The sequence below is a fragment of the Pseudonaja textilis genome, chromosome 13 (assembly GCF_049901715.1).
Source record: "Pseudonaja textilis isolate UNSWEBS1 chromosome 13, rPseTex1.2, whole genome shotgun sequence".
Taxonomy (NCBI): Eukaryota; Metazoa; Chordata; class Lepidosauria; order Squamata; family Elapidae; genus Pseudonaja; species Pseudonaja textilis.
Window position 1 is genome coordinate 17,603,252 of NC_142002.1, and position 25,481 is coordinate 17,628,732.

The following is a 25,481-nucleotide window of genomic DNA, read 5'->3' on the forward strand; positions in this document are numbered from 1 at the left end:
CACATCTTTTTTTTTTTTAAAGTCAATTTTACGCATGCGCGTCCTTCTTGCCTCGCTCCTCCTCCTCCGCCCAGCCGATGAGATCACAAGGGGGTGAAGGGGCGGGGCTTAACCTTGTCACGTGCAAAAAAAAAAGAACGGGCGCCTCGCCCTCCGGGCGTCACTGCGCAGGCGCGGCCGGGAATCCGAAGGTGGGGGCGGAAACCAGCCTTCTCCCGGAAGTGTGTGTGGTTTCTAGGGGGGCAGGAAGCGGACCGGGGTGAGAACAGGTGCGGCGGGGTCTTCGTCCCGGGTTGGCGGGCGAGGAAGAAAAAAAAATTTAAAAAGCGGCCATGTCGGCCTTCGACGCGAACCCCTTCGCGGATCCCGTGGACGTCAATCCCTTCCAGGTAAGCCAGGCCGAGCTTCGGGTCTCCCTTCCCAAACCCCCCACCCACTTTAGGGGCGAGTAGGGAGAGGGTAGGCCTCACTTTAATTAAGTGGGGGGGTAATATAGGCAACTATACTTCATGGGGGAAGGGGCAATGAAGTAACCTGACCCCCTCCGTGGGGTCTGGCAAGTCATCCCCCCCATAAGTAGGTTTAGGACTACAACCTCCATCGTCCCCAACCGCCTCTGGGCCGGGAATTCTGGGTCGGGGAGGGGCCAGTGAAAGTAACCTGACCCTTCTCCCCTCTCCATGGGGCCTGGCAAGGCACACACACCCATACCTCACCTGGTGCTCCCCGCCCCATAAGTAAGTTTAGGACTACAAGCCCCATGGTCCTCAACTGCCCCTGGGGAGGGGGCAATGAAGTAACCTGACCCCCCACAATCCGACTTAGCAAGGCACACACACACACCCATGCCCCACCTGGTACTCCCTGCCCCATGAGTAGGCTAGAACTACAACCCTCATCGTCCCCAACCACCCCTGGGCTGGGAATTCTGGGCCGGGGTGGGGCGATGAAGTAACCTGACCCCCCCACTCCCATGGGACCTGGAAGGCACCCTCCCATGCTCCACCTGGTACTCCCCGCCCCATGAGTAGGTTTAAGACTACAACCCCCATCGTTCCCAATCGCCCCTGGGCTGGGAATTCTGGGTGGCGGGGGGGGAGAAGGGGTTCCACAGGGATTTGTGGGTCTGGGTCGGAGGGGTTGGTCTGTTTTGGTCAGCTGGCACCCCAATTTTGTGGCCCTTTTTCAGCTTCTGAGCTTTTTTGCTTTTTCTTTTCGTAAAGTTTTTTTCATTTTTCAGCTTCTGAGCTTTTTTGCTTTTTCTTTTCGTAAAGTTTTTTTCATTTTTAAACATCCATCCATATCATTTCATGGACAATGTGGTGGGGATCTGAGTGTCATTCATTTTGATACAAACAAACAATACCGATACAAATAAAAATTACCACATTAATCAGATTTACGTCATCTAATGTCATTTTACTTTTTTTCCCTTTATTGTAGTTTTTTTTTTTTTTAACTTCACCTTTAGATTTCACTTCCTTAAAAGGTGGGGAAAGTAACGATAGGAATAGTGGCCAATAATGAGCAAAGATCAGCTGAGTTAAGTCTGGATCTGAGCTTTGGTTTCCCTCGTCCTACCCAAGCTGCCCTTCCCTCCACAGGGCCCAAAAACTAGAGGCGAAACATGATTTACAGTGTTGTGAGCCACTCAGGGTTGCTCAACGTTGAGATGGGCGGCTTATGCATTTCATAGATAAATACAAGGAAATAAGTAACATTTTCTCCTCTCTCCCCCAAGAAAAGATAAAATATGCTGGTTTTTACTGAATCTGATTTCTAGGAAAAATGTGACTATTTCCTTAACCCACAGCAGGGACTCCAGTCTTGGCCACTTTTGTGGAACTTCAATTCCCAGAATTCCTCAGCCAACATAACTGGTTGAATAATTCTGGAAATTATTGATGTCCAAGTTGCCAAGTTGGGAAGACCCCCCCACCCCCGAACTGATTTCTCCAAAGAAGTAGCCATGTCGGTCTCTTACAGCCAAAACAGCATTTATGGGTATTGTGGTGAAATTTAAGAGCCAGGAAGAAAGCTCTTTCTTCCCTAGTCCCACCCGTGTGAAAAACTTCATTTTCCCCCATGGTGAGGCTGGTTCCAACCCCGTTAACTTTCCAGAATGTCCTGAAAATATTTGTCAACAAATCTGGGGATCCCGTGATCGTGAGGAGCCGGTTAGACAGTTGTATGATGGTTCTCTTTTGCACACTACATTTGCCATCATTTTTTTTTCTTTAAAGTGTGGTTTAAATGTTTTTCTACATACATGTTTTTGTGTATTTTGTTTTATTATGTATGCTGGCCCAGACTCTCTCGGTTAGATAGAAATAATCTTGTTAGTTGTGAAGTCATGTTCAACCCATCATGATAGAAATACAACATATAAATAAATTGCAATCAGCTCAATTTAAGCAAGAAATGTTTGTCCCCAACATTCATTGTGGTTTCAGCTAATTTAGACAGTTTCCTGCTCTCTAGCTCTGATCCATGCAACATGCTTAACCCTGAATTGAATTGTTTATTGTCATTGTACGTAGCATATACACAGCATACATACAATGAAATTCACATAACACCCAGAGACCAGACTCAACATACACACACACATGACAATCCCCAAACACCACCCCACCCACCTAAAAACACACAAGCGTCCACACAACAGACCAAATAATACTGTCCAACAGCTCACTGATGGTGGCCCTTAAGTTCACTGTCAAGTGCAATTTAGTTCTGGAATAAAAACTATTCAGAAAACGCGTGGTCCGAGTTTTAATTGTTCTGTATCTTCTGCCAGAAGGCAACAGTTCACAAAGATTGTGAGCAGGATGGGAAGAGTCTCTGAGAATGTTGTGCGACTTCCTCAAACAGCGAGATGCAAAGATGCCATCCAGGGCTGGTATCTGGAGCCCAGTGATGTTCTGGGCAGTTTTAATGATTCTCTGTAGAGCTTTTTTGTCCACTACAGAGCTAGGAATAAAAACATAGTTGCTTCTCTTCACATAATACACTGGAACAAATAAGCCATTTTGTGCTTTAACACGATCGCTTGGTTCCTGTATTACTGTAAGCCACAAACTACCCATATCTGCTTTAGCTTACGGTAGTGTAGAGTGTTGCGTTAAACCAAGGGTGTGTGTGTGTTGAAGTTGAAGCCTTGAAGGGGGTTTAATTGTACTGCCAACTTCTTGATGAAAGATGGAGAGGAGGAAAAAAAAGAGATCAAAATGTAAACATGATTGTGCTAAATAGATTAGTCAGATTTGTTTCAAGTCGTTCATTTCTCCAGTAGGGAAATGTTGTTTCCTCTTATATAGATAATATAACAACGTAAAAATGATAGTTGTTCTTGGAAGTGAATACTAAACAAGGATTGTAGAGAACGCTTCTGATCTGCTGTTTGAGGTTCCCTGATCAGAGTAAATAACTATTCGGCAAGCCTTGTATGAGCAGAGCCACGTCGACAATGATTTTCTTGAAAGATTTTCTTGAAAGCTAGGTTTTGGGGTTGTGCTGCTGTGCCTCAGCAAGATTTTGCTGCTGTTTGCTCCCCTTTTAAATGCAAGGTGTATATATATATATATATGTGTGTGTTTGCTAAATATGACTAGTCGCTGAATCTCTGCTGGGAGGAGTGTTATTGTTCATAATCTGGCAGAGATTTCATCTGCTATTTGATTTGATTTTGCAGCTTTTAAGACACATTTCCTGTCGCTTTCCTCATAATTCTGCCGAAAAGCCTGGATCTTGCTGCAAAGGCTTTGAAGTTTGTCATTCCAAGTCCCTAACAATGGAACAGAACCTACGCCAGATACTATTATTTAAAGTTTTTAATCCTTCGTTGCAAATTTATTTAGACCTAAGAGGAGTAGGAATTTCCTGTTCAGTTTCTCTTGCCTTTTCCCCCCCCTAAGTTAGCTTAATTTATGGATTTGGGATGAGGATTAAATAAAATTACTCCCATTTTGGAACAGGGAGAAAGTGGGCCCGCGAACGCAAGATTTATTATGATCTTTGTGCGATAGTGTGATTGTCTCTGGGCAGCTGTTTGAGGTAGGCCAGCTCAAGAAATGGACACGACGATGGTGCCAGGAATGCTACTTTATTGTTGTAGGATCCTATAGACAGGTAGTCCTCATCTTACGACTCCCCAATTGAGCCCAACATTTCTGTTGCTAAGTGAGACACTTGTGAAGTGAGTTTTGCCCTGTTTTATGACCTTTCTTGCCACAGTTGTAAATCACAGTATCAACTAAAAAGGTGCTCCTTTGGTCATTTTAGCTGCCAGCAAAAAGGGGGCGGGGGAAACAGTGCCTAGATAATCGCCCTGGCAGCCCAAAGTTGGCAAGACTGTTACTGGAGAGCATGACTGATGACTCTTGGCTATGGAGGTGTCCCATTGGAGAATATACATCCAAGGGGTGGGGGGAAGACCAGGGTCAAGGGGGAAATGAATGATGTATTTTAGTATCCGCCGCATCCAGCTAACGCCAACATGGCTGCTTCTAATAAATTTTATTTTCCCTGAGATGCAGCTAGAGGCTTATGATTTGAACGAGGGTGAATTTGTTGGAGTCCTGGCACACGGCTGGTGTTAAGCTAGCCACCCAGTTGTTAAGCAAATCATCCAGCTTCCCTGTTGGCTTCGCTGGTTAGAAGCTCCCCAAAAGGGTAATCACGTCTCACACAGACACACACACACACATGGGACAGTGCAACCGTCATAAATGCGAATCAGTTACCCAACATCTGAATTTTGATTTTGTGTCCCTGGGGATGTTGCAGTGGCCGTAAGTATGAAAAACGGCCAAAACTGAGTCAAGAGTCATCAAGTACAACGCTTAATGATAGTCATAGGGTACAATAAGAATAGAATAAGAATAGAGTAGAGTAGAGTAGAGTAGAGTAGAACAGAACAGAACAGAACAGAACAGAACTGAACTGAAATGAAATGAAATGAAATGAAATGAAATGAAATGAAATGAAATGAAATGAAATGAAATGAAATGAAATGAAATGAAATGAATTCTTTCTTGGCCAAGTGTGATTGGACACACAAGGAATTTGTCTTGGTGCAAATGCTCTCAGGGTACATAAAAGAAAAGATACATTCATCAAGAGTCAAGAGTAATCAGGCACAACACTTAATGATAGTCATAGCATACAATAAGCAATCAAATCATACTAGGAAACAGTCAATAAAAATTGTTAGGATAGAAGCAACGAAGTTACAGTCATACAGTCACAAATGGGAGGGGATGGGCGATAAGGAGTTACGAGAAGATTAGCAATAAGAGTAGTGCAGACTTTGTAAATAATATCGCTTTAATGGGCCTCGGTAAGGCCACACTTGGAATACCTCATCCAGTGCTGGTTGCCACAGTGTAAAAAAGGATGTTGAGACTCTAGAAAGAGTGCAGAGAAGAGCAACCAAGATGATTAGGGGACTGGAGGATAAAACATATAAAGAACGGTTACTGGCATTGGGTACATCTAGTCTAGTGAAAAGAAGGACCAGGGAAGACATGATAGCAGTCTTCCAGTATTTGAGGGGCTGCCACAATGAAGAGGGGGTCAAGCTATTCTCCAAAGCACCTTCAGAAGGCAGGACAAGAAACAACGGATGGAAACTAATCAAGGAGAGAAGCAACCAAGGACTAAGGAGAAATTTCCTAACCGTTAGAACAATTAACTGGTGGAACAACTTTGCCTCCAGAAGTTGTGGGACTGCTCCAACACTAGAAGTTTTGAAAAAGAGGTTGGATAACCGTTTGTCTGAAGTACTGTAGCATTTCCTGCCTAGGCAGGGGGTTGGACTAGAAGACCTCCAAGGTCCCAACTCTGCTATTCTATTCTAAAATCTTATACTAAAATCAAGGCAGGGTCATTTTGTCTCCTTTCTCACAATTCTTTCAATTTCTGGACTCCGTAACCTCTTCTCCATTTCCTTCCTCAATTGCTCTTTCATATGTTCTCCGAGGTCATCTCTAAATTCCTTTACATTAGATAATATAGGGTGGTTCCCGCGTCTTCCTACTTCTGCTTAAACGCTCTCTCGGAAAGTTACTCCAACCTTGGAAGAAACAACTTTAGTTTTATTGTTTTGGGGGGTAGAAAAGATTCTTTTGTTTGAAGGTCACTTTCAAAGTGTCAGTTTTTGTCTTGCAGAATTTGTTTGTAACACTTTTCTTAATCCATTCACTTCTCTTCCTCGTGACAAGATGCGAGAATTGCTAACTAAGGCACTCGAGACGAGGGTTCTGACAATAAGCTGCGGAAGAAATTTTTATTAATATAGCTAATGTTATCTCGGCAGATATTTTCACATCTGTAGCCTTCTGAAATACTGTACCTGTTACTCTAGGGTTGCGAGCTGGTGGGAAGATACTTTTGTAACTTTTGGTACAAGGCTTAGGATCTTTTAGTTATGGTTTTTGTTAAAAAAAATAAATAAATAAACATGCATTTAGGACGTTGGAAACCTTGTATTTAATGAGATGGCCTTTGGCACTGATTTTACCGTTGGAAAGTTTAGTGATTCTTTGAGAAGCACGGATCTGCTTGAATTCTTTTCTTATTTAATCTTAATTTAATCTTTTCTTATTGCTTTACTTCTGAGATTAGCCTGTAGGTTTTTAACTGTTGCTTGGTCCAGTTACTCCTGCACAATTCATAATTTGTGACTCCCGTTTTTACGAAAAATAACACAATAGTCTCTTCTTAAAACCCTCTGGATTACTATTCTTCTTCTCATCCTTCCTATTACCTATCTCTTCCAACTTATGACTATAACCATGTTACTTGTATCTTTGCAAATTATATTGTTTTATTGTTCCCTAGTATGATTTGATTGCTTATTAGTATCCTATGATTATCATTAAGTGTTGAATCTTTATGGTACTTGATGAATGTATTTTTTTTTTATTTTTATGTGCACTGAGAGCATTTGCACTAAAGACAAATTCCTTGTGTGTCCAATCACACTTCTTCTCATCATTCCTTATCACCCATCCCCTCCCACTTGTGATTGTATGACTGTCGCTTGTATCATTACGATTTATATTGACTGTTTCCTAGTATGATTTGATTGTTGATTGTACCCTATGACTATGATTAAGTGTTTTACCTGATGATTCTTGACAAATGCATTTTTTTATTTTATGTATACTGAGAGCATTTACACCAAGACTTGTGTGTCCAATCCCACTTGGTCAATAAAGAATTCTATTCTAAACATATATGGATTATCTTGGGAATGTATCTCTGTTTGTCAAAGGAGGTGGCAGCTGGAGTTTTGTTTTTTTGAACTGGGCGTGGCAGTGTGGGACAGGCTGATTTGCTCTGCCGGTGCGCGTAGGTTTTGTAACACATAACGGAATAATTCCCGAGCCTTGTAAGGAAAGTCTCTGTGACACACAACGCGGCTAGATCAGGGGGTCTCTAACTTTGGCAACTTTAGGATTTTGTGGACTTTCAACTCCCAGAATTCCTCAGCCAGCATAGCTGAAGGCTTCACAAAGAACAGCTGGCTGGGGAATTCTGGGAGTTGAAGTCTTCAGGTTGCCAAGGGTGGACACCTGACAGAGAGAGAGAGAGAGAGAGAGGGAGAAAGAAAAAGAAAGAAAGAAAAAGAGAAAGAAAGAAAGAAAAAAAGAAAGAAAGAAAAAGAAAGAAAGAAAGTAAAGAAAAAAAGAAAGAAAAAGAGAAAGAAAGGATGGAAAGAGAAAGAAAGAAAGAAAGAAAGAAAGAAAGAAAGAAAGAAAGAAAGAAAGAAAAGAAAGAAAGAAAGAAAGAAAGAAAGAAAGAAAGAAAGAAAGAAAGAAAAACTATTCTTAAAATAAGAGTTCCAGGTATACTTGTAAGAGAAGAAACAGACATCTTGCGATCTCCGGAACTAAAATTATATTTATTATACTTACTAAGCTTTTGTCAGCCTCTGCTGACATCGTCGGAGTAATAAACTACCATTACAGAGATCCATGCCTTTATATCTCATTAATCATTTTAGCCCTTGCACACATAATATTTATATTTATACTTCTCTTTTCCCCCAAACTTGCTCTGGTCACTAAGAACATTGTCCAGCTGTTCTGGTGTCCGTGCACTAGACTGCTTCCCCTATTCCACCCTGTTCAGGAAGTCCAGTTGTCTCACTTAGGCAAGCCCAGGGCGACAAAACGAAGTGATGCAATTCGCAAGCCGCCTCTCTTCCTTTTTTATAAAGCCAAGATTCTGTCACTTCAATAAAGCTGCCAATCACTCAGCAGACTTTCAGGTTTGTTCAGCCTGTTCCGTGATGCTGCTTCTCCTATGATATTAAATTTTGTGAGTACTTGAAGCAGAATCTAGTGTCTTAATTGCTTTTTTTTTAAAAAAAATATTCCATTAGGTAGTTCAAGTCATGAAATCCTTGTTTTGCTATTACTGAGTTCTTTCCCTCTTTTAAATTTTTTGTTAAAGTTTGAAACAAACTTTTCTTTAACTTTCTCAAAAGGAAACAGTGATCTTCTTGGTCCAGACAATCAAATGTCATCAAAGAAAAATATAATCCTTTAAAAATGGACTGTTTTGTGGGTACCAGTAGTTCCTCAACTTACGACTACAATAGAGCCCAAAATTTATGCTGTTAAGCGAGACATTCATTAGGCGAGTTTTGCCCACCTAACAACCGAGTTATTCAATTTAACAACCACAGAGATTCCCTTAACAAACAGTGTCAAGAAAGGCTCGTACAATGGAGCCAAATTCATGTAACAAACAACTCACTGAGCATCCTAAATTTTGGGGCTCAGTTGTGGTTGTAACTTGTGGATTACCTGTACTGGTTTTCCAGCCTCCTTAGTGATTCACAAAGTTGTATAACAACATTGCTCAGGGCAGGAGTGTCAGCACTTGGACTCTTTGCCCGAAGTTATCCATTAAACAGAGTTTGCAAAGTTCTCCACCGATCCAGCTAAGCTATGATGGGGGTTGTTTTGTTGCGGCTTTGCAACGGGGAGATGCAACATTTTGGGTAGCCCCCTTTAAAGTGGGAGAGTTGGGGGCCACAAAATAGATGTGGCTACATTTGGTGGAATTCGGATTTGGAATTTGAAATTAAGAATTTTCTTCATTTTGGGGGACTAACCTTGTTTTTAGGGTTTATAATTTCCCACTTGGGAGCGCAGGAAACTGCCATCGGTTCTTAGCCATCATGGTTAGGGGTGGGAGCTTCTTGACAATTGAAATGTTAAAAGGCTGGGTTGGAGTAAAAAGGCTGGGTCTGCAGAATGCCTGAACGCTTTCAAGGAAATGTTTTCCAAACTCGGCAACTTTTAAGAAGGATGGACGTCTACTCCCAGAATTCCCCGCCATCTCAAAATTCACAAGGTCGAGAAACATCAGTCTAGACTGTAAACAGAACGGGCCCAAGAACCTCGTCTAAAATTAAACATACACCCCTGTCATGTTCCAGGGAAACTATTAATATTCCTTCTCCTCCTCCTCCTCCTCCTCCTCCTCCTCCTCCTCCTCCTCCTCCTCCTCCTCCTCCTCCTCCTCCTCCTCCTCCTCTCGTCGTCTTGTCTTCCAGGATCCTTCGGTCACTCAGCTGGCCAACGCGAACCAAGGTAACCTGGATGAATTCAATCCCTTCTCGGACAATTCTCGGCAAGTAAGTTCAGGGGTAGAGACAGCCTTCAATGACCCACCATGGTGGGATCCCTGTGAGGAATATTCTTCAGTGCTCTGCAACTATGTCCTGTGTAGCTTTCGGCGGTTTTATATGTTCTTTTAAACGCTTGGTTGGGGAGCTGCCCAAAGTTGGTTGAAATAGAAATTGCGCTTAGACTTATATGCCACTTCACAGTGCTTTCCAGACATCTCTGAGCATAGAGTCAGCCTCTTGCACACACCCCCAACAATCTGGATCCTCCTTTTACCAATCTCGGAAGGATGGAAGGCTGAGTCAACCTTGGGCCAGTCAAGATCGATCTCCAGACTGTGGGCAGAGTTTGCCTGCAATGCTGCATTCTAACAGGAAGAAGGGAAGGGAAGGGAGGGGAGGGGAGGAAGGAAGGAAGGAAGGAAGATAGATAGCAGTAGCTCTTAGACTTATATACCGCTTCATAGTACTTTCCAGCCCTCTCAAAGCGGTTTACAGATTCGGCTAATTGTTGCCCCCAACAATCTGGGTCCTGGATAGCTACATAAATGTGTTTTGTTTTTTTTAAATAAATAATGAGGGGCTGGTTGTCTTATCTCTTATCTCCCACTTATCTGATATCTGCTCCCTTCCTCCCCGTCTTTTAAGTTTTAGTTATAACCTGTATTTTTATTGCAATTTTACATACATGCTTACGTACACTTTTGCTTGGAAGTTGTAAGACGCCTCGAGAGACACCCTGCAGGGTGTCAGACAAATTTCACAAATAATGATAATGTTTTCCTCTCATCCTTTAGACAAATGCTGCTCACACCATCCCAGCAACGCAGCCTGCGGGTGCCTCTCAGCCTGCCGTTCTTCAGACCTCAGTGGAGCCCACCCCACAGGTGTGACCCCCTCCCCCCCATATACTCCTTGCAGGACTTCACCCCATATCCTAGGGCCTAGGGCTATCCCATAATAGGCCCATGTCGTGCTGTTCAGGGTGGTAATCCTCTGGAAAAGATACCTCAATATCTTTTTCCCTGCATTTGGAGGGTTTTCCCCACCCCCTCTGCTCATAAGGAAGAGGCAACAAGCTTGTATTCTGGATATTTAATCTGGAATTCTCCTTGCCTCTCCCCTCGCCCAGTTAGGTTGGGATTCCAACTCCCAAGGTTCACAGCTAGCTTGCTTGCTCAAAGGATTCTGGGGGATGTGGTCTCTGCACATCTGGAGGAGGGCCAAGAGGAAGAAGATTAATGTGACATGTGGCCAGGGTGGATTAAATCAATCCGCTGCCTCTCTCCCTTTTATATCACTTGACTAACTTGGAATATTTCCTGCCAAACCCCTCTCTAATTTTAGAACTTTGCTGGCCACTGAAGGAGCTTTGCTGAAATTTTCTTTCGTTTCCCTTACTTCATTCTTCGTTTCTCTCTTTTGCCTCCGGGGTCCTTGGTGTTCTCTGAGCTTGGTAGTTTCCTTCTCAAACCGGATAATGTCATCCCTCTAACCCCACTCCCTTCTAGCACTGATGCTGTTACCTAGTTGGGTCATGAAAGGTCTACAAGAAAAACCACCAAGCTCAGAGAGCACCAAGGACCGTTCTTGTCAGCCCCGAGCTATAAATAATTCTCTTTTTTTCTGCCTGTTTTACAATATCTCATAATAATAATAATGACCTCAAAAAAAAAAAAAAAGGGTTTGCAAAACCTCACAAGAATCCCTGTCTACGGAGATTCTCAGGTCATGATTGTCCCAAACGTGCTTTTTTTTTTTCCCCCAAGAGCCAAATGGACTTTCTGGGGTTTTTTTTTCCCCGCAAGACGTTTGGCTTCTATGACTTCCATTCCCCACCCTCCAGTCAGAGCGGAAAAGCTCCCTGGATTGAGAAGCGAAACGTCTTCAAAAGAAAAAGCAGAAAGTCCACTTGCCTCTTCAGAAAGAAAAAAAAGTACCTTTGGGACTCACAATAATCCGTCTGTCCACGGATGACAGTGACGTTGCTTAAACCCCTTCCTCCAAAGAACACATGAAATGGTGAGGAATATTTAATTTTCTACCCTTGGACGAGGAAAGAGATGCGTTAAGTATATTCCTGGTGCTGTATTTTTCCCATGTGCCGTTTTTCCTCTTCTTCCCTTGCCCTCACTTGTCTAACCTGTTTCGAGGGCGAGTTAACTCAGTTGCAGGAGTTAGCAGATCAGGCCCGTCCCGTGAGCTTAGAACAAGCCTAGTTGGTGTGTTGCAGCTGCTGCTTAGACAGGCCGGCAAGTACCTGACTCCCAAATTCATCTCGGCAAGTTCAGAAAGTTCAGAGAGGCAGAAGTTGCTAGAGGAGAGCAGCGATCAGACTCGCCGGCAGGTAAAACGCGCAGGGCAGCAAATGCCACCAGTAGAACCTCGCATCCCTTCCTCAAAAGGAAGTTTACTGGGCTGCCTCGACTTAAACGACCAGGCGTGGGATTCAGCCGGTTCGGGCCGGTTCGAGAGAACCGGTTGTTAAATTTACATCTGGTTCACCGAACCAAGTCGTTCAGTAATGGCGAACCTTTTTGTTGCGATGTGCCAAAAGCTAGCAGCCACAATGACATGCCCTGCCCCCTTACTTGCACTGTGCATGCGCGTGCCCTCCCAGCTGATTTGTGGCCCGTTTGAGGCCATTTTCACCCTCCCGGAGGCTTGAGGGAAACCTCTGCACCCTCGAGAGGCCGAAAAATGGGCCTTCCAGAAATACCGGAAGTGCCCGTTTTCAGCCTCTGGAGCCTGAGGGAGGCCATTTTCGCCCTCCCGGAGGCTCAAGGGAAGCCTCTGCAGCCTTTGTAGGCCGAAAAACGGGTCTGTTTTGTCACATCTGGTATTTCCGGAAGGCCTGTTTTTCGGCCTCCCAAGGCTGCTGTGGCTTCCCTCAAGCCTTTGGGAGGCCAAAAAAGGCCCCAAACAGGCCCAAAATCAGCTGGGAGGCGCACACATGCTCAGTGCGGGTGATCTTGGCTGGGGCTCACGTGCCCGCACAAATGGCTCTTGAAATGGGTCTCTTTCCCGCTTCCAGAGGGCCTCTGGTTTTTGTCCCCCCAGAGGCCTGAGGGAAGCCTCCGGACTCTGGGAAAGACAAAAAAACCCCAAGAAATTCCAGAAATTCTGGTAGGCCACGCCCACCATGGCCATGCCCAACCAGCAAAACGATCGTTGGGATTTTTGAATCCCACCCCTGCTTACGACCGCAAATGGAGCTCAAAAAGTTCCATCGTTCCGTGAGACGCTTATTCACGTGAGGTTGGCCACGGTCGCTAAGCGAATCACTACCATTTTTTAGGTTAGTCGCCCAGGCATTAAAGCGAATCGGGCTTGACTTTGCTCGCCAGAAGGTCGCCATGACCCTGGGGCATTGCAACCATCATAAATATGAGTCATTCTCCCGATGGTCGTAAGTGTGAAAATGGTCATAAGCCACTGTTTTCTGTGCCACTGTTAACTTCCAACAGTCCCTAAACAAAAGGTTGGAAATTCAGGACTACCAGTTGTAATCAACTTCTCCCCAAAGGGATCCTTCCTTGTGGTTTTTATTCCTTCTGATCATTAAAACCCATTTCTCTTCCGAGTTATTAGTCCTTTCCTGATGCTGTTTGGAACAAGGACCTGGGAAAGCAGAAAGAGAGTGGGAGATATATTTGTCCCTCAAGGGAGAGAGAGCTGAAGAAGTTCTTCTATCTGCACTTCTGAAATTCTTTTTTTATTTCATGGATGCACAATTTTCTGGAAAGCTGATCGCAAAACCGTAGATGGCAATGCATTTTGAGAGTCTGGAGGGTAGTTTGTTTTTTTAAAGATTGGTTTCCACTGGCTCCTTGGAGAAACCTAGAAACAGAGAACCAAATTCTTCCAAAATCCTAAAATTTAAGTATTTAACGGTGCCCCCATTTATTATTCATTTGTTTATTAGATGTAGACACCACCCATCTCCCTCACGGAGTTAATTCACAGTGGGGAAAAAAAAAAAGGTCTAAAAATCTTATAAAATTGCAATACGTCAATAAGAAGCGCCAGATAAAACCAAGAATTAAGAGTAAATTATACAAATGCTGCGTTGGGGTGAAAATGCTGGATTTGCAAACTGCCTGAATGCTTTTGAGGCACCCTTTTCCAAACTTGGCCATTTTAAGAGGCGTAGACTTTTAACTCCCAGAATTCCTCAGCCAGGAGGATTCTGGGACTTGAAGTCCACACATCTTAAAAATTGCCAAGTCCGAAAAAAAAAGCCGTTTTAAAAGACGAGGAAGCAAAACAACCTCCAAAATGATGATAGGTACAGGGCCTTTCACTAGTACCCCCTACCCACCCCCTAGAATTTACCTTAACCCTTCCCTTCGCTTTTCTAATCATATTTATTGCTTCTCCCCGCCTTCAGTCTATGGCCTCAGCAGCGCAGGCTGGGCTCCTGAAGCAGCAAGAGGAATTAGAAAGGAAAGCTGCCGAATTGGACAGAAAGGAGCGTGAACTGCAGAACAGCGCAGCTGGCTTTGACAGTGAGTATTAACAGCGTTGGAAGGAACCTTCGAGGTCTTCCAGTCCAGGGGTCGCCAACCTTTTGGACCTCGGGGAAACTCCTCATTTTAAATCCCACGGACCAGAGACCCTGGGAAAATCCCCCCCAAAATATCTGCAGGAAAATTCCCCACCCCATTTTGGTACGGATCGATCATTCTTTATTTGGGATCGCAGGATACCGTCTCCAGTTCCGTTCTCAGGTGGGGAGAGAGAGAGAGAGAGACTTTTGGCTTCATGCAAGGAAAGCAGCAGAAGCCGCAGAAGTCTTTCTTTCTTTCTCCCAAACTCCACCAGAAACGAGTCTTTGTGAGACTTATCATGCCGGCACAGCCACTTGGAGCAGGAGGCCTTGCAGGGTCCCAAAGACTCATTTCTGGCGGAGTTTGGGGGAGAGAAAGAAAGACTTTGGCTGCTTTCCTTGCGTGCAGCCAAAAGCAGAAGAAGAAAGAAGCGGAAAGAAGCAGCCCGGTGGGCAGGCCAGCTGCGTGGGGTGCATGGGGCAAGTCCCCACCTCCGCCCTTTTCCCCCTCCCCTCACTACCTCCTGTAGTTTGCAATGCAAGCCTTGTGTTCCCACCGGCCATGTGGGTGGCGCAGCCTTGTGTTCCCACGCAGCCTGGATGAATTGCTTTGGTGGGGCAGGGGGGCATTTCTCTGCGGACCACAAAATTTTCTCGTGGACCACCAGTGGTCCCCGGCCCACCGGTTAGGGATCACTTTTCTAGTCCAATCCCCTGTTTGAGAAAGAGATATCCTATACCATGACATTGTATAGGATATCTTCCTTCCTTCCAGTTTTGGGCATACACCAATCTCGCCGCTGTTATTATATGTATCATTAAATATATATTGTTCGTTTACTGTGTTTCTCATTAATAATTCCCAGCAAGAACGTTTCCGGTCTGGACTCTGCTCTCTGCTCTTTAATGCTCACCCCTTTTCCCCAAATAATAAATGAGGAAGGCATCTACTCCAACCCCGCTCCTCGGGGCAGGCTTCCAGATTCCGGCATTGTGGTTGCCGGAAGCCCCTCCTGAAATGTGTTCTCTTTTCTCCTCTCCAGCAAAGCAGAACAATTGGCCACCGCTCCCAAAGATTTGCCCCATCAAGCCTTGCTTCTATCAAGATTTCTCTGCGGAGATCCCAGCAGACTATCAGCACATTTGCAAAATGATGTATTACCTGTGGATGTGTGAGTAAAAGCAGGGAATCGAAAGAGCTTTCTCCGAGATAATGAAAACATCGAGAAATATTTTTGTTTAAATTTTTTTTTTTAAAGGTTAAAAAAGAACCAATTGGAGGTGCGCGGTCCATGTTGCCAATTTCCATTTCCACCACAACTTGAACCTCTGACTAAAAATGATCCTTAGCTCCGTTCGTTGGGAAGGGTCTAGTTTTATTAGAAGCTGAGTGTTATCACAGTCAAGCGTAGCCAGAACCCGAGAATTGCGCGCCAAAATCCCCGACATTTCACTTGCCCCTCCCATAACTGTTTCCCATTGCTGACTTCCACCCCCTCCCAAACCAATCAGGTTCAGGCAAGTTGTTTTCACAGCGGTCAGTTCAAACGTAGGTTGGCACGCAGCTGCTATCTTCTCCCAGCCGGGTGACCTTGAGGTAGCATCTCAGGGAGATCGCAGCATTTACTTTCGTTCCCCCCACACACACACAAGTATTCTGCCTCCCATCCATCCTCCCCAGAGTTCGTGGTAGACTCTTACCACATGATAGCAAAGCACAAGCAACAGTAAGGTGGCAGCTGGCAAGGAGTCCCTTCCGCCACGTGGGTGGAGGAAGAAGGTTAAGGGGAGAAACATAGGTTCCTATTAAAAGCACAGGCATTAATATTATGATGGCATTAAGATTTTAAAAGCTGAAGAGGGAAGCACCTCTGTATTCTCCAGAGGTCCATAAAAGTGGATTTGGTTCCTCAATGGACGTCTCTGTGATGACCCAAAGGGGCGTGGCACACAAGCAACCAAGTCACAAAAGTTAGGTAAAGTCCCTTTAAATACCTCCAACTTGGCCTCCAATGTCCAGTTATCATCGGCTGGAGAAAAAAAAAACTCTTCCAAGAAAGGGAAGAAATTCTGTCCAAACCCAAAGTACATCTAAATTATAAATAAAAACCAACATAAACCACGCTGCGGCAATTAACGAGGCAGGGCAGGATAAGGAATTTGCAGACTTCAAAAGATAACAAAAAAACACCCACAGTTGGGAGGACGGCAGAACTCAGATAAGACTTGACAGACAAAGATAATCCACGCTTTGCTTTCACCCAACTGCTGTGCGCAAACACCCTTTTTAAAATCCTGTTTTCCCAGCTGCAGCTAATGAAGGGAATCAGGGCCCTTTTCTCCCAGTAACCCCCATAACCCACGTTGCTCCTTTCTGCGTTCCTCCCTGCGTGCCCTAGGATGCAGGTCGGGCGGGCCAGGGTCTTCCTCTGTGCCCTTCCCCAGTTTCTTCCACAGCCACCAGAGCCACACTCCCACTCCCTGTCAGCTGCTCAACCTCCCCCTCAGAATCAGATTCCATCAGGGGCACAATACTCTCCTTAAACTGTGTGTAAAGTGCGCGGGAAGCTTCGTCTCTCGTTGCCCTCTGGATTAGGAGTAGCACAAAAGAGTTTCACTTTTCATTGGTTTAACCAAGATTTAGAATAGAATAACAGAGAGCTGGAAGGGACTTTAGAGATCTTCTGATCCAATCCCCTGCTTAGACAAGAAACACTTCAGACAAATGGTTCTCCAGTTTAACCAATCACAGTTTAGAAGGCGTTTTGCAGAATGAGCGAAGGGTCCCGAGTAGCACGGGGTGTGTGTGTGAGGGACCCTTTTAGACAACCTGGTTCATCGAACGGAGGTATGACTGAAAGAAGTTGGCCGAGACTCCTTCAAATAAAACAGTCCTTTAATCCTGTTTGTGCAAAGCTCCGAGCGTGTTACCACTCCAGAATTGAACATCCTTTGCGGTGACAAGAGCATCCCTATTTGTCGTGCTCACGGCCTCGAGGAAATCCCCTCCCGCATTTGGGGTCTTCAGCAAAGCTTTTTCGCTGATTTTTTTTTTCTCTCTTGTTCTCGCCTGGCCAGTTCACTCGGTCACCTTGCTGTTAAACTTCCTCGCCTGCCTGGCAGTATTCACGGTGGAACCCACCACCACGGGATCAGATTTCGGCCTCTCCATCTTATGGCTCGTCTTGTTCACCCCCTGCGCCTTCCTCTGCTGGTATCGGCCAGTTTACAAGGCTTTCAGGTGAGCACCACGGCCCTCCCGGAGGGCAGGGGTGGTACCTCGTGTTTAAAGGAGCCGTAGGTGGAATGATCCATCTGTTGTGACCCGCCGGCGGCTAGCGGAGCTGGCAGCAGAGTCAGGCAGTGAGGAGGTTGGGGAGGAACCTGGGCCAGTCCTGGAGGCTGAGGAAGGCTCGGACGAGGGCTCTGCGTCAGAGGCAGAGATGAGCCAGTTATCAGCTGCCTTCAGAGTCGGACAGCAGTGAGGCAGAAGAACAGCTGGAGCCTGTTCCCAGTGTGCGCATGCACAGAGCTGCCAAAAGAAAAGAACAGTTATGAACTAACGGTCGATGTGGGAGTAAGGCCACAGGTAAACGGTGCGTGGCCCCTCACATAGGGATCAAAAGGGGAAGGGGCTTTTGCAGGAAACAATTTGTTCGTTGCCGCAGTGGGAAGATCTGCCTGGGCATCTCAGAGACACTGTGCCGCGTCCTTCCTTGTCAGCACCGTGTTTGGAAATATTTACTTGGCAGTTCTCCAAGCTAGATAAGGCCTAATTACACCCTTGAAAGGCTGTTTGCCAGGCCGTTGGCTGAATGCGAAGGCCAGAAATTCACCTTCATTTAATAAAAAATGGTTTTGCCGGGACAAAGAGCCGGTTTAAGCGCTTTGGGGGGAAGCTGAGGTCAGAACACGGTTGGGACAGCCCCTGGCTTGACTCTCTCTCTCTCTCTCTCTGTCTCTTCCACAGGTCTGACAGCTCCTTCAGTTTCTTTGTCTTCTTCTTCATATTTTTCTGCCAAATAATCGCCCACATCGTCCAGGCTGTTGGTATCCCTAACTGGGGGAGCAGGTAAGCCTCGTGGCCGCCCCGAAGCCCTGATGGACAGAGCGGGCTCTTCTGCTAGCGGACGGAAGAGAGCTGCGGCCTTGGGAGGGGGGTCCCCTTTTCCAAAGCCTCTTCTGTGTTTTTTTTTTTTCTCCTCCTGATCTGCGGCTTCCACAGATCCCAGTTGAAGCACCTCTAACTCCACCTAAAAGGCCTGTATTTCTGACTTTTTCTAACGCATCCCACCTGTGCTGTGCTCACGTCCCCTTGCATGTTTTCTGATGCGTGAATGGTCGGCGCACTTCTCCCTCTCCTCTCTCCCTGCCTGTCTCCCACTCTTTTTCCTTCTCTCTTTCCCTCCCTCTCTCTCTTTCTCTCCCCCTTTCTCCCTCTCACCTTCTCCTCTCTCTCTCTCCCTCTTTCCCCCTCTCCTTCTCTCTCCCCCTCCCTTTCCCTCTCTCTTTCCCCCCTCTCTTTCTCTCCCTCTCTCCCTCCCTCTCCCTTTCTCCCTGTCACCTTCTCCTTCTCTCTCTCTTCCTGTCCCTCCCTCTCCATCCCCTTCTTCCACTCACTCCCTTACCTCTCTATCTCCCGCTCCCTCCTCCCTCCCTTTCTCTCCCCCTCTCTTTCCCGCTCCCTCTCTCCCCTTTGCTCCTTTCTCCTTCCCCTCCCTCTTCCCTCTCTCTCTCCCTTTCCTCTCTCCCTCTCCCTCCCTGTCTCCCACTCTTTCCCTCTCTCTTTCTCTCCCTCTCTTTCTCTCCCCTCTCTCCCCTTCTTCTCTCTCCCTCTCTCCCTTTCCTCTCCCTCCCTGTCTTCCACTCTTTCCCTCCCTCTCACTCTTCCTCTCCCCCCTCCCTTCTCGGGGAGAGAGAGAGAGAGAGAGAGAGAGAGAGAGAAGGAGAGACTTTTGGCTTTATGCAAGAAAAGCAGCAGAAGTCTTTCTTTCTCTCCCTCAAACACTGCCAGAAATGAGTCTTTGCCATCACAGCCTCTTGGAGCAAGGAGGCCTTGCAGGGCCCCAAAGACTCATTTCTGGCGGAGTTTGGGGGAGAGAAAGAAAGACTTTGGCTGCTTTCCTTGCGTGCAGCCAAAAGCAGAAGAAGAAAGAAGAGGAAAGAAGCAGCCCGGTGGCCACGGCAGGCACGTGGGGCGAGTGGGGCAAGTTCCCCCTCTTCCGCCCTTTCCCCCTCCCTTCACTATCTCGTTCGCAATGCAAGCGACACAAGCCTTGTGGTCCCGCGGGCCGTGTGGGCGGCGCAGCCTTGTGTTCCCGCGCAGCCTGGATGAATTGCTTTGGGGGGACATTTCTCTGCGGACCACCAAAATTTTCTCGCAGACCATCCGTGGTCCCCGGCTCACTAGTTGGCCACCACTGTTGTAGTCCAATCCCCTGCTCAGGCAGGAAGTCCTATAAAATAGCAGACAAAGGCTTGTCCAATCTCTTCTTAAACACCGTTGGAGCATTCACCACTTGTAGACATTTATTCCTGGCTGCTACCTGTGGAAAGCACGACACCTTTAGGCCAAACAGGCCTCTGTGGAGCAAATTCTGCAGCAGAAGAGACATTGGTTCATGTTTTTCCAGAGAGCTTTTTAGAGGAACCTGCCAGGGTCTTTCATACAGCTGGCCTCCTGTCTCTGGAGTCTGGATTCTCCCTTCCCAGGGCAATCTGAATTCCTACTCATTCAATATTCCCTTCTTCCTTTTTCTTTTTCTTCTTCTTCTTCCAGCGGCTGGATTTTTGCCTTCTCCGCGACCCAAAACCTGGCTGTGAAGATTATCATGATGGTGGTAGCCATGTTCTTCACGACCTGCGCTGTGCTCTCCCTCTTCCTGCTGAAACGAGTGAGTGGCCTGCGAAAGGACAAGTGATTGACAGGGGTCTAGAACCAGGGGTGGGATTCTACCAGTTCGCACCTATTCGCTAGGACCGGTTGCTAACATTCTAAGCAGTTTGGCGAACCAGTTGTTAGAAGAAATTACTGGCCTAATCCTGTAAGGAAGGCAGGAAGGAAACATTCTGGTGTTGCTGACAGAAACTGCCTCTCCGTTTACCCTTATTACATTCTTGGCAGGACTAGGCTTCCTGTCTCAGGAACTTCTCTGGAGTTTTTTTTCCCCTCCTTTGCTGGTACTTTGATTGTGTGGAATGACCATTCAAAATTACAATGGCACTGAAAAAAAGTGACTTATGACCCTTTTTCACACTTACGACTGTTGCTGCATCCCCACAGTCATGAGAGGCCAGGCGAGGAGATAGGCGCGCCTCGATGTGAGTGATATTGAATTGGCCACACCCAGCCAGTCACATGTCCACCAAGCCATGTCCACCCTGTCACATGACCACCTAAGCCACGCCCATGGAACCGATTGTTAAAAATTTGAATCCCACTCTTGTCTAGAACCCTGCAGTTATGGGTCTTCGAGTGGCCTTCCCTCCTTCTCCTTTTCCCATGGGGTGAGGTGGGGAGGGAAACTTCGGATGGTCACTAAACGAACTGCTGTAAGTCCAAGGACTACTCGTATGGTTCTAGAATGTTTTTTGTCATGCCTGGGTGGGGATGTTTGCCCCATGAGTAGTTCACTTGTGGTACCAAGCCGTGGTGACAATAAAGGAGAATATTTGGAGCTCAGAGTTGACATGAGGGGTCCTTGGTGCTCTTGAAGCTTGGTGGCTTTCTTGCAGACGTTTCATGACCCAGCTAGGTAAGATAATCAGTCCTAGAAGGGAGGTGGGGTTTTGGAGAGGAGGAAGAGGAAGAAATGGAAGAGGAAGAAGAAGTATAGGAAGACTGTGGGGTCCTTGAGGACTCTGAGCTTGGTGGCTTTCTTGCAGACGTTTCATGACCCAGACTGGATAACCTCATCAGTCCTAGAAGGGAGGTGTTTTTTTAGAGAAGAGAAAGAGGAGGAAGAATAGGAGGACATATGGGGTCCTTGGTGGTCTCTGAGCTTGCTTGTTTTCATGCAGACATTTCATGACCCAGCTAGGTAACATCATCAGTGCTAATCCACGGGTTTATTGAACAAAATTGGCCGTGGCGATGCTGCCACGGCTGTCAAACATGAGGAGCACCCTAACTTTAAACTCTTGCTCAATGAAGGGCTGTAATTCGACCCGTACAACATTTGCATACGTGGCCAGCGTGCCGCCACTTTTGCGCCGCTGGTGTCGGTGGTTTCATCCAATGGAACAATGGGCTGAGCGGGGCCAGCCGTGGACCTGCCGGTGGGGCTTTTACTGAACATCTCGCTGTCAGGATTCCAGCGATCGCCCCGATTCAGTCACGAGCCTCGAGCCAAACTTCAAAAGTCCTTCTGCACTTCGTACGGAACCTGTACGAAGGCCGACGCTGAGACACATAATTTGCACCCGCCTGTGACACTCCCTTTCGCTTTCTCCCCTCCCAAAGGTCCACTCGCTCTATCGCCGGACAGGCGCCAGCTTCCAGAGAGCCCAGGAAGAATTCTCCCAAGGCATCCTCAGCAACAGGAACTTTCAGTCGGCGGCTAGCGGAGCAGCTTCCGCGGCGGCTCAGAATGCTTTCCAAGGAAACTGAGCCTTCCCCAGCGAGGTGCCTGCTTCCATTCCTCACGGTACCTGATCGCCCACGTTCAGGTGGTCTTCTCCCCACCCCGCCCCTTCCTGGGTGCCAGCCTTAACTCCCACGAGGCTCACAGGAAGTTTTCTCTCCAACTTCGCCCGCCCCACCCCTCCTGTCTCTCCATCCGCGTCTTGTTGGAAAGTGCAAAATTCAGGAGTGCCTAAAACCCTCTGGTGTGATTTTCTTTCTTTTTCTTTTTTCTCTCTTCCCTCTTTCCTTCTTCTTTCCCTCCCTCCTTCCTTCCCTTCCAATATACATATTTTGGTTTTTTTTTACTTAAAACGTGTGTGTTTCCTGCACTTTTCCGTTTCTTCTGTTGTGGGAGGGTGGGAAAAAAAAAGCGATTTTTGCACTCTTGACTCTCCCGCCGGAAGCCTCCCTGAACAATTCCTTCCCTTCGTCTTCCTGGCTGCTGCCTTTGATGATTTTTAATGAGCCGAAGATCGTTAACCGCCAGTGTAGGATGAGCTGTACAGTACGGGCTGGTTGTTTTTTTTTCTTTGCCCCTCCGGTATATGTTTCCTGGGAGATGCGAAAGGCCCAATTTGTGGAAGACATTCCTGGCTCCCCCAAAGCCAGCAAAGCAAACCAGGTTTCTTATCGGGGGGGTTGTAATTTTGGATGGTTGGGGGAAGCATAAAGATTTATTCCCCGGTCACATTAAGCCCCCCTGAACATTAGCAACCTGGATTTTGAAAGGAGGCGATGGGGTTTCATGTTTAAGCAGTGCAGCAAACCTTGAGATGAAGGAGGCAATTATTTCTAATTCGGTTTTATTCAGTGCTGTCCTATATCTGCTTTCGTCCCGCTGCCCTCCTTGCCTAGCCTCAATGCAACTGCCAAAACAAGCAAACAGTTCTTCAAGGAGAACGTTTTAGCAAAAGCTCCCATCTCTCAATAATAATAATAATAAAATAGGCCTATGGAAACACCTCCTCTGATTTTTACCAGAATTTTTTTCCTTTCCCACCAGTTGCTGGCACCTTTAGTTTCAAAATAAAATTTGGAGAGAAAAAGACGAGAGTTTTTTTTTAGCCAAGGCTTGTTTGGGGCAGAATGGATGACAGGCAGCGGCCTCCGAAATCTTAAAATCTCTCTTTTTTTTATTCAAAACTGAATGACAGCCGTTAAAAAAAAAAAAACTTCCGGCCTTTCCTCAAAAAAGGCCCGTTATGAGTTCTCTGCAAAACGAATCAGTGTTAAAAGAAAATTTCTAGATCCCTCCTCTTCTGGTAGGCTGGATCGATGGATCGACTCGAAATTGGGGATATATAGCTCTCAAAAACACTAAGCGCTCTTTGGTTTACTTCCATCGACCTGATTTAAGTGATCTAAGATGCACATCTTATAAGATGATCTTTTAATAAATCCGATGACGGAGAAACATTCAAAGGGCTCAGGTGCATTTCGCAGTCCCACTAACCAATTTTTTTTCCCGCTTGCTTTTTATTTCTTTAGGTAAACTTACGTGTCTTTCTCTCCTCCCCACAAATACATAGGTGTTTAGGGTTGGTTGGTTGGGTTTTTTTTTCCCACCACAGATGTTTCCAAACCTTTCTCAGATTGGATGTACCATAGCGCATCCCATAGGGAACTATCTCTTGGTTTCTGTCTGTCTGTCTCTCTCTCTCTCTCTCTCTTTATTATTATTGTTATTCTTTGAAGATCTATAATGATGGCGGAAATGAGATTTTTTTAAAAAATAAAAATAAAAATCTTCCCCTCTTGGATTTTCCACCTCTAATTTTTTTTTTTTTTTTTTGGTTCCTGTAAAAAAAAAAGAAATTGTATATGTCAGGCTTTTGTGGTTAAATGCAGAATAAAAATATCGAGACTGAGTAGAACTGTATTTGGCCTTAAATGGTGTGTTCCTTTGGATGGCATTAAGCATCAGAGCTCTTGCGTTCCTTGTCTCGATCTGTTCCTGGATACCTTTGTTTCTTTTATTTTATTTGTTCATCAAACACGTGCAAGATCACAAGTAGAGGTATGAACATAAACACGAACCAAGGAAATAAATACAAATAAATAGGGATAGATCAATCTTGATGCGTGTCCTTCAAAAGATGAACAGGAAGCAATGCAAACCGATTTCTGGAGGCAGCTCCCAAAGGAAATGATTCAAGGAATTATTTCCAGGCATCCTGAGATGGACAGGATCTTAGTGGCTGTTTGCACACTGTCCAATTTTCTGACTTTACAAGACACACCCAGTCACAAACATGACCGAGGCTGGCCTTGCACAACATGCTTTGACTCATGATACACACACACACACAAAAACACAGGGAAGGGGGGAGTTTGTATCTCACTTTTATTATTTTTATCAATAATTCAAGGTGGCAGACCTCATGGTCTTCCCTCGCTTATTTTCCTCACAAATACAATCCTGCACGGTGGGCTGGATACCCCAGCTGGCTTTCACGCCTAATATGGAACCAGAATTCTCCCATCACCCGTGTTTGGCCCAGCTAGCTGTCATGTCTAAGGTAGAACTAGAACTCACCGTCTCCTGGTGAATGGCTCAAACCCACCCAGCTGAGTTTCTTGCCTAAGGCAGGACTGGAACTCAGTGTCTCCTGGTAATTGGCCCATAGTCACCCAGCTGGCTTTTGAACCTAAGACTCTAGATCTCACTGTCTCCTGGTAATCAGCTCCAAGTCACCCAACCACGCTCTCATGCCTAAGGTGGAACTAGAACTCACCGCCTCCTGGTAAATGGCCCAAACTCACCCAGCCTGTTTTTCTTACCAAAGGAAGGACTGAAACTCACTATTTCCCGGTGATTGGCCCAAACTCACTCAACCACGCTGTCAAGTTTTAAGGTGGAACTACAACTCACCATCTTCTGGTAATTGGCCCAATAGTCACCTATGTATTGAAGGCAAGACTAGAACTCACCATCTCCTAGTCACCCAACCAAGTGGAACTGCAACTGTCTCCTGCTTATTGGCCCATAGTCACCCAGCTGGTTTTTATATCCAAGGAAATCACCACCTCCTAGTCACCCAACCAAATGGAACTGGAACTCACCATCTAGTTATTGGCCCATAATTACCCAGCTGGTTTTTGTACCCAAGGTAAGACTAGAACTCGCCATCTCCCAGTCACCCAACTAAGTGGAACTGCAACTCACCGTCTCCTGGTTATTGGCCCATAGTCACCGAGCTCGTTTTTATATTCAAGGCAAGACTAGAACTCACCATCTCCCAGTCACCCAACCAAGGGGAACTAGAATTCACCGTCTCCTGGTAATTGGCCCATAGTCACCCAGCTGGCTTTTGTACACAAGGCTAGACTACAATTCACCATCTCCCAGTCACCCAGCCAAGGGGAACTAGAACTCACCATCTCCTAGTTATTCACCCATAGTCACCCAGCTGGTTTTTATACCCAAGGCTAGATTACAATTCACCATCTCCCAGTCACCCAACCAAGGGGAACTAGAACTCCCCGTCTCCCGGCTTCTACCCTGGTGCCTTCACTCCTGGACCAAAACCGGCCTTAAGGGGCTTCCAGTGTCCCATCTCTACCCCAGACCAAGTGGTTCCACCCCCCCACCCCCCCCCCAAGAAGTTTCCTCGCCCGCAGCGCAGCGTTGCAAGCGGCGCCACCAAAGCCAGTTTTACGCA

At 46.1% G+C, this 25,481-nt stretch overlaps 1 protein-coding gene across 1 annotated transcript; it reads left to right on the plus strand.

The window, feature by feature from the left end:
• The first annotated feature begins 229 nt into the window (after positions 1-229).
• SCAMP2 (secretory carrier membrane protein 2) lies at positions 230-23,698 on the plus strand. The gene is made up of 9 exons (XM_026709619.2): positions 230-389; positions 9,575-9,655; positions 10,444-10,533; positions 14,037-14,154; positions 15,239-15,367; positions 17,274-17,436; positions 18,166-18,267; positions 19,975-20,089; positions 21,658-23,698. The coding sequence occupies exons 1-9, from the start codon at positions 333-335 to the stop codon at positions 21,802-21,804; spliced, it is 1,002 nt and encodes a 333-aa protein (XP_026565404.1). The 5' UTR covers positions 230-332; the 3' UTR covers positions 21,805-23,698.
• Positions 23,699-25,481: the final 1,783 nt, after the last annotated feature.